Genomic DNA, 9879 nt, shown 5'->3' on the forward strand with positions numbered 1-9879 from the left:
TATAGACTATAGGTTTACATCTAATTTAAAATCTCAATAATTAAAAGATAAATATTTTACAAGATCATCTCGATGTAAAAGTTAATTATCAGGTGCATTATGCACGAACAATAGAGTATATATTTAACCAAACTAATGAAATATTATCCTATATGCTGTGTAAAAAAAATGAATATATACCACTGTCTCTCACTCTAATCCTGTATGTCTCGACCAAAAGGAAAAAAATACTGTCTTTCCACTATAATCCTCTATGCCTCTGTAAAAAAAATGCAAAGAAAAATCTACTCCCTCTACATTCTGTGTGCAGGGACATTGCAGGGCAAGCAGACAAGCAGAAGGCCAGGCGGATGAAAAAAGCAAGGGGATGGGCTGGTGGGCAGGCGCTGGCCCTCCGGCCGGCAGCGCCGCCAGCTCGAGCAAGAGGTGGCGCGGGCTAGCAGGCAAAAGAGCTAAAATCAGTGTGGTGATTCGCCGGCGTGCGAGCGGATGGCAGATCTTTATAGGGTGATCTTGTCGGAGGTGAGGGGTCAACGACGGCAGCCGGAGGAGATACAAATGCATCACAGGGTGTTGTGGGAACGTGAGATGAGCGAGCGAAGAGAAAATAATGTCTGCACTAGAAAAAACATCGATAGGGGCCATCCTGTTGAGCCCCCAGGACTAGGGGCTTCGAGGGAGGATTCAGGGGCCTCCGCACTTTGGGGTCTATAGTAGGGTCTCTGCTGGACTTGATTTTTTCATGTTAACTCTCGTAATTTAGTTAGGGGCTGGGTTTAGGGTCCTGCTGGAGATGCTCTAACACATTGATATTAACCAAGTCCCGCAGCAACGTGCGGGACATCCTCTAGTTAATAGAGATAGTTAAGCGCACGCGCCAGCTAGCTACCCCAGCCATGAGTCCATTTGTCCCGAGGCAGGCTGCAATAGCTGTACACAGTTTTCCGGCCCACGCGCACGGCCCAACACCTGTGCGGTCCAGGCGCACACCCCCCGCTTTTCCTTCCAAAGTCCCAAGCCCACCAAAAGGCGTACGTCACCGACGACGCTCGCAGCAAGCTCATATGGAGTATTGGGACTTTGCTTTGCTTTCGATCGCCTTTTGACAAAAACACGACCGGATCGACTCGATCGGTTGCACAACTGTACATGTACGACTCTGTACATGGACACACAATAATAATTAATTAATTAACTCGATCAGTCGAATTACTATGAGCCACACGTATCATGAGTGACGGCCGGGGAAAAAACCCAGCTTGACTCGCGGTTGACCACCTAGCGCAAAAGCGACCGAGCTACACTAGCTGCCTTACGTGTCAGCCTCTGATCCATCGCATTCCTCGTCCTCTGCTATTTTAGGTGGTCGCTTCCTTTGGGGAAGCTACCATATACTTTCCAGACTCCAGAAGCAGCAAACTCTACCATACGTTATATGCACGTATACGTTATCTCTACTACTACCTTCGAAATCTGGAACGGATATATCTTAAAGATTGATAAGATCAACACAAACGTCTCGTTATTATTAACGGATACGTCACGTAGCACTATAAGAATAATTAATCGTAAATATGAAATCATACGCCTAGTATAAAATTTAATACTGAGCGGATAGCTTTTATCAGATACGCTTAATTCACACGTACTTCATTATAAAGTAATAAACAAACTAAAAACTTGAGCCTTCAAAAAACAATATCTCATCTCTATCGACCAGGCACCAAATGATTATGTCAAGTAACTATACGATATTTGTTATAAAAGTTAGTCGATATAGAGAAACGAGGACTATCTTCTCGATAGCTTCAATCACTGATCACCAAAACATCTCAAATAACAACCCAACAACACATGATATTTAATAAGGTTCAACTAAAACTTAATCCTATGGGCTCTGATTATGTGCTCTCCTTTTCAATCAATATAGAACCTAGTCACTACGAGTCCATGGCCTCACCGCCATCCTCTTCTAGCATGTGTATACTACATTATAGTCGTCATAGTAATATTAGAGCATCTCTTTTTAAAGGGGTGCTAGATTACAAAATCCGATTCAAACTATACCTTCTACCACTTATTTCAACTACAAGTCCAATTATAACCTAATATATAGGATTAGGATATTTGACACCAATTTTAGTAGTATTTATTAATATCAACTTCATATTAAGTATAATGTGGTATTTATTAATTTTGAAATTTTCAAATTATTAAATCATTTATAAATAATAATTGAGATTATCGACCAAGTGCAGCTCTACCTATAAAAATTTGTCATTATTGGATCATTTAAAAAAATGAAAATTGAATGATATATAAGCTCTACCTAGACCAGGTGCATGATATAAGCGGTGAGGCAAAATTTAGCGATATGTAAAGATAAAAATAATGTTACTTTTCTCCTTGCTCCTTTTAGCGACGGAGTCAAAGGAAATCTTAGAAGCTTTTTTTAATGAATCTGAACCTTCTACTCTTGATTTGAATTAGGGATACAAGCGGGACGGGTAAGCGGGTTATTTTAGACTTATAGTTTATTTTTTCTTCTAAATTTTATACTAGGACATGGGAAATGAACTAGCAAGCGAATTTTTATACGGGTAGCGAGACTACCCACTTGCATCCCTAATTTGAATAGCTAATCGTTATCAAGGCTTGGAACCTCTGAGCAGAAAGGGTTATCTAGGCTTGGCAGCCATCCGCCGGCCGGTCAAAAACTAAAATCAGCACTTCACCACCACGTACGCGCGTGCCAAAGCATTCTATCACGGTCACTTAGCTTGATCGATCCAATATATATACCAGCAACCATGATTGCACGGAACGCACGGCTTGGAATCGCCTCACTCACGAACTCCTACGTACGCTACACAGGCCAGTAAATTAGCTAGACAGATAACGTAGCGTACATGCCTGCTGATCATATGGAAAAGACCGTGCCAACAGTTGTTCCTGCTCGACCTCCCAACAGCGAGGGGGAGCGGAAGTCAACCAACTTCCATCCTAGCTTGTGGGGCGATTTCTTCCTCAACTATGAGCCGCCAACTGCGCCACAGGTACATGGTTCAGTGTAAATTTTACAATTTTATCATATATCAGTCATTAGGGGTATATTATCAGCTGAATTTTCATTTTTTGAATATATAATATATATCACGATCCACATTCCATGATAATCCCACTAGTACACAAAAGATTTTCCTGAACAAGGAGCTCCCATTTTCCCAGATGGAACGTTTTCGCGTGCGTCTGCAAAATTAGACTTCCATTTTCACGTGCGGACCCTTAAAAGGCCTGCACGCAAAAATCAATTTTTGCAGGTGGGCCTCTTAACGGTCCGCATGCAAAAATAAGCCTATTTTCGCGTGCGGACCCTTAAGAGGCTCGCACGCGAAAATTGATTTTCGCGTGCGGTCCTCTTAAGTGGACCACACGCAAAAATACCTCTGCCTCTTTTCCATCTCAATCACTTCAAATTTTCACCTTCTCTCTTCATTTTCCCTTTTATTCTCCCTCAATCACCCCCATCGCTCTCTCTCTGCCTTTCCTCTCCTCCCCTCCCCACTGAGCGCACGGGGCGCGGGAGGCACCTGGCTTGCCGCCGCCACCACCGATGAGGCGGCAGCTGGGAGCGGGCGGGAGGCGGCGGGGCGGGCGACCGGCCGGATCCGTGCCGCGCCGACGACGATGAGGAGGAGGAGGCGCCCGAGAGTGTTGATGCAAAAAACTTGTCATTAACAGGGAGCGGCGACGACGATGGGAGTGGCGGTGGCCAACCACGGCGACAACGACGGGAGTGGCGGCGGCGCGACGACGGCGACAACGAGAACGATGGTGACCACGAGCAGTGGCGGCGGGCGATTCTAGGGTTAGGGTCAGGGTTTTGGATTTTTTTTTCGATTTTATTTTTCTTTCCGTTTTTTAGTGCGTGCGGTATAATTTAACCGCACGGGATAATCGATTATCCTGTGCAGTCCACTTAACCCGACTACACGGGAAGATGGATCATCCCGTACAATTGGGCCGCCCTCACGCGAAAATATGGGTGCAATACGGGCAGGACCTCCGCATGAAAAATCTTGTATACTCATGTCCATATCATATGGTGGTGGTTTTCTTGTCCAATGAAAGCGTAAACAAGTGGCAATGCTAAGAGAATGGAGAATATATATGTAGGAGGAAGAAGATGAGAGAGTTTTGGGGTTTAGACTTTAGAGAGAGGCCAAGGTGATCACATGGTGTATGGTCTCCGAGCTGCATTATTTATTTATATGGTGGCAGATCCAGTGTTAAAAACCTCTAAAGAAGATGATCAAGATGATGGTAGCAGGCAGTGGAGGCATTGGCCATGGCCCATTCATGGGGTACGGTGGCAGCTATGTGTCTGGAGGAGAGAGAGGAAGACTAGTTAGGGTTAAGATTAGGGTGTGCAGTTGGTTTTTATAAATAGTACAAATCTTTTATGGGTAATTTTTTTGGATGGTTAGAATTAGATCTAAAGGCTAACAAGAATGATTTTGATTTAAAGAAATTTTAGTCAACCGATATATAGAAAGCTACCTAAATATTAACACTTTTCTAGATAAATTGACTAATTAATGTTTGTCATTTACGTACAGCAAGCATGCATGAAAGGAAGGGCTGAAGTGTTGAGAGAAGAAGTTAGAACATTATTAAAGGGTTTAAAGGAAGTACAAAAAATATTGGACATTACAATGGCAATACAACGGTTGGGACTAGACATGTACTATGTGAACGAGATTAATGAGCTGTTGCACTTTGTTTACAGCTCTGATTACAATGACAAAGATTTGAATTTAGTTTCACTTCGATTTTATCTTCTGCGAAAGAATGGCTACAATATGTCATCCGGTAAGCCCTTGCGTTTGTAAACTGTTATAAAAATGGAGTTGATTAACAAGTTATATTATATTTGACAGAAGTTACATTAATCATGGTAAATATTTTATATTTCTTGTTCATCTGGTAATTAATGTGTATTAGTTGTTTAATATGTGCTAGCAACGTAGACATTGTGTCCTTCTATTCCGAGAAGACCCTTTCAGTTAAGATATCAAACTCCATTCACACCAAAATAGCAAAAAAAGCTAGCTCACAGCAATACTGTAGGGAAATTTTGGGTATGAACCTACAGTGAAATCATATTTATACAATCATTACATGTTTCCAAGCTAGAACAACGTTTTTTTATAGACTACAAATATTTTCATTAAACTATCACAAAACTATATAGATCTAAGGCAATACATCATAAACCTATACATATATAATATTAAGTTTATCATAAAACTACATATTTGAGATGGTATATTGCAAAACTACAAATATAGTAACAGACTTATCATGGAACTATAGATTTTAGAGTTTACCCCTAGCACTAATGTTCTACTAGAGTTATATAAGTAGTTTTGGGATAAAATTAGTGTTGCGTCTTTAGTTTTGCTATACTGTATATGCTTAAATATGTAATTTTGTGATAAATTTAGTGCTAAACCTATATTTTGTGATACACCCCCTTAAATATGTTGTTTTATGGTGGTTTGGTCAAAATATCTTTAGTTTTATGAAATTTGCACTAAAAGAAAACATTGCAGAGAAACAATGCAATTTATTTCATCTTAGACCAACAAAGCAAAGAGAGACTAATTTAATATGACCAATTATATTTTTGCAAGGAATGATATATTTACATATATTTAGCATGTTTAACCATTTATTTGGAAGTATATTATGCATGGCTCTAGAGAACCAACTGATCAACTATTGATTCTAGGTCATTTATATGTTGGAAATATTATTGGTTGGTATTCAATACTCAATGAACGTTGCAGGTATTTTTCTCAGTTTTAAAGACAATGAAGGGAATTTCATTGTTGATGACACAAGAAGTCTGTTAAACTTATATAATGCAGCAAACCTTAGGGTTTATGGAGAGAAGGTGCTTGATGAGGCTGCAACTTTCACTATAAGTCGCCTTGAGGGTGTGTTGGAATCATCAGACTCAATATTATCAACAGAAGTATCCTTTGCCCTTGAAGCACCAATATTCCGAAGGGCACGAATTGTAGAAATGAGAAACTACATTCCTATTTATGAAATAGAGGCTACAAGAAATGAAACCATATTGGAGTTTGCGAAACTGAATTTCAACCTTCTGCAACTTCTTTACTGTGAGGAATTAAATAAGATCACATTGTGAGTTTTTTTCAAATATTTATTTTTCATTCTTTAAATTTTTCCTTATATTTTATACCCTAGGGCTCTTTTAACTCATGGACAATAATGTTACATATTGACACTACAGGTGGTGGAAGGAGCTTAAAGTCAAATCAAACTTGAGTTTTTCTAGAGATAGGATAGTAGAAATGTATTTTTGGATGAATGGAGCACTATATGAACCTCATTACTCTCACTCCAGAATTATACTTACAAGGGTGACAGCATTTATGACAATAATAGATGATATATTTGACACATATGGTACAACAGAAGAGAGTATGCTACTTGCTGAAGCAATTAATAGGTCAGAATCTCTTAAATCTGCAATATATTTTTATTCTTTTCACCTAATTATCAAATATTAATTCATTGGTATATTCATCAATCGCTCATACAATGGTATCAATACATATTGGCATATATTAGCAACAAAGAAAATGCTCGTAACCGTGTAAACTTGTTCAACTAGTGTCTATTGTTCATATAATAAATTAGTAGCAATTAATATATCAGTTTTAATTACACTATCTACTCCCTCAGTACCATAAAAAAACAAACATAGTACCTGTTATGGCACATTCTAGTATTCCTGAAACTGGATAGAGGCATGTCTACATTGGTAAAATTGAGTTGTGGATATTCCTTTTTTTTTAGGTAGGGGTTTTGTTTGAGTGAGGAAGATTATTTTTTAGGCAAGGGTAATAAGGTTGTTTCTAAGAAAAACAAATGGTCAACTCTTGGTCAACAAAATGAACATACTCCCTCTATCCCATAAGATAAGAGTCATAAGACATGGTCAAACTCAACATGGTCTCTAAAACTAATCGTTGGCTTATAATTTCCCACATAGTATATAAAGTTTGTAGCAATAAAATTATAACCATATGAAAATATATTCAAATGCCAATCCAATGATAATATTTTCAACAAATAATATCTAATTTATATTATACCAATTGTTGTTTAAAATATTTTGAAATATGTGTGTCTTACATTATGAGCTAAAGGGAGTATAAAGGATCAAAGCAAAAACTCAAGGGTATATGAGGGATGAAGCAAATATCAGGGGCACGCATGAAATTTAAGGGGCACGAAGGTTCATCATGAATAAATGATATTGCGTGTAATTAGGAGTCTGTCTTGATGGTAATTTTATAGTGCACGGTACGATGTGTCTGTATAGTAAAATATGGGTGAGGAGTATGTATTAATGGATAATTTTAACGAAGGTCTAGACTAAAAGAAATAGTATACTAAAATTTGTAAAAGAAAAGGATTTAGTTTAAAGTAAATCAGGCAAGTCTGGAGTAAAAATATTAGCTATATACTACCTCCGTCCCAAAAGACTTAGGACGGATGTAGTAAAAATGAAAACTCTAAGCTTCATTCCTCTCTACATGTATATCTTTCATAATTATTTATGTATAATATAAATATGACCATAGGGGATTACCTCAAGAAAGGCTAATATTATTTGTGCATTAGACATTGTTGTGCTTCAAGCCACAGTGCCCCCACAAATAATTCTTTGTATGTTTTAAGGTAACAAAAATGAATTCATTATTATTTATGGAAGTACCAAATAGTAACTACTAATGCTAGACAAACTCATTACTTTTACTTGTATTTGTAGAACCATTTTTTAGCATAGCTTACATATTTATTTATCATGAAAATTTCATGGAAATATTACAATTAATGCAGGTGGGATGAAAGTGCAATAGGACTGCTCCCAGAGTATATTAGGGGGTTCTATGCATACTTGTTGAAGACATTTGACTCATTCGAGGAAGAGCTTGGACCTGAGAAGAGATACCGTGTATTTTATCTAAAAGAAATGGCAAGTAGTCTCCTTGCTTTTGACCAAACCACATATTTGCCATAAGAAATAAATATGTAGGGATAATTTTTATTGTAGTGTTTTACCAAGATAGAGTAGCTACCTTATGAATAAATACAATAAATATGAATTGATATGAAAATTCACTTGTGAAGTAACAATGATTTTTAATAGGTGAAACTAACTGAAAAGATAACATGAAAGTGGGAATTCAGATTTAACTTTGTATGGTGGGAAGATATCATGTAGAAAACTACAAACTTTGCGCTTCTCACCATTTAAAAAATAACATAATCAAACTAGTATTACTTGTTTGGAGCAATAATTACTATTATCCATTCATCTCTTGCTTTTCCTCAATGAGAATTCATATATTTCTTGTTATGCATGATTTTCACTAGTTGTAACATGCATGAATCTCATTAATTTATGTTATTGGCTAAATGTATATGGATTTTCAGCTTTTGTGCCAAAGAACTTTCATATTTCTCTTTTAAAGGGTTTCTCGCATATGGGAGGCTATCTAACAGCTATATAATAGCTCAACATATATTATACACCTGAGAATCCACAAGTTTTAGTCATTTATTTTTAATCAACATTTAGTTTGTTTTTCTTATATCAACTGTTGTTTTCTAAAATGACTTTATGTGTATATACTCAATAAATGCAGCTAAAACGGTTAGTTCAGGCCTACACCAAGGAGTTAAAATGGCGTGACGAGGATTATACGCCAAAAACGTTGGAGGAACATTTTGAGGTTTCAATGAGAAGTAGTGGTGGTTTTACATTAGCAGCTGCTTCATTTGTTGGAATGGATGACATAGCAACCAAAGACATATTTGAATGGATTTTGAGTTATCCATCCCTTTTCAAGACTTTTGATATATTTGTGCGACTCTCCAATGATATTGTATCAAATAAGGTCCTTCTCTATCTTTACATGTTTGGACATTCTATTCCAAGTTGGTTCGAACGTGTTTCGACACCAACACAATGCATTAGATTAATTAAAGTTATGGCACAAGCTTGTGCACAAACACATAGTTGAGGTATTGCTATAATGATGCATGTTGTTCTAACTCTCCTAATATATTTTTTACCTATCATATATACATGTTTCAGCGTGAGCAAACTGGGGACCACTATGCCTCTACAATTCAATGCTACATGAAGGAGCATGGGACAACAATTCATGAGACCTACCAAAGGTTAAGAGAACTCATCGAAGACTCATGGAAGGATATGGTAGAACATTGCACAAACCCGATTGATGACCAACCATTGATCGTGCCCCAGACTGTAGTGAACTTCGCAAGGACAGTGACAACCATGTATACCCACGGTGATGCATTCACTTCTTCACACACAATCAAGGAAATGATATCATCGATCTATGTGGTGCCAATACAAGTGTGAAGTTTTCATTTAACAAAATATAAGAATCAAGGGTTTGATGGTAGCAAAGAAAAAGAGGCGCATATATATATTCTTTTTAGAAATAAAATAGAACCTAGGGGCATGTCCAAGAATTGGTGATAAAAAAATAGCACATGAAGCTTATAATAAGAGTGGTGTATGTGTACGACTTGTCATTGCCAAGGGTGGAAATATTAATTTGTATTTTTTTAATAGTATGATGTGTTTATTCCATTACCACTTCTTATATACACACCACTACACGTACACACCATACTCATAAACCGACGAGTATGCCCCCGACACATGTATAAAGAGATGCAGGCCAGTGGAAAAATCCCTAACAACACAAAATTTGTATTGCACTCTCCATGAGCAAG

At 37.6% G+C, this 9879-nt stretch overlaps 1 protein-coding gene across 1 annotated transcript; it reads left to right on the forward strand.

Annotated features, from left to right (window-relative positions):
* Nucleotides 1–2909: 2909 nt before the first annotated feature.
* On the forward strand, nucleotides 2910–9499 carry LOC127770589 (beta-sesquiphellandrene synthase-like). Its single transcript, XM_052296401.1, has 8 exons — nucleotides 2910–3056; nucleotides 4620–4872; nucleotides 5853–6002; nucleotides 6042–6216; nucleotides 6326–6544; nucleotides 7945–8080; nucleotides 8754–9005; nucleotides 9206–9499. The coding sequence occupies exons 1-8, from the start codon at nucleotides 2910–2912 to the stop codon at nucleotides 9497–9499; spliced, it is 1626 nt and encodes a 541-aa protein (XP_052152361.1).
* Nucleotides 9500–9879: the final 380 nt, after the last annotated feature.

This window comes from Oryza glaberrima, chromosome 1 (assembly GCF_000147395.1).
Source record: "Oryza glaberrima chromosome 1, OglaRS2, whole genome shotgun sequence".
NCBI lineage: Eukaryota > Viridiplantae > Streptophyta > Magnoliopsida > Poales > Poaceae > Oryza > Oryza glaberrima.

Coding starts and splice junctions, on each gene's coding strand:
- LOC127770589 (XM_052296401.1), top strand. CDS start 2,910: ATGCCTGCTGATCATATGGAAAAGACCGTGCCAACAGTTGTTCCTGCT. Junction 6,217..6,325: donor GAATTAAATAAGATCACATT/GTGAGTTTTTTT, acceptor TTGACACTACAG/GTGGTGGAAGGAGCTTAAAG. Junction 9,006..9,205: donor ATGATATTGTATCAAATAAG/GTCCTTCTCTAT, acceptor TACATGTTTCAG/CGTGAGCAAACTGGGGACCA.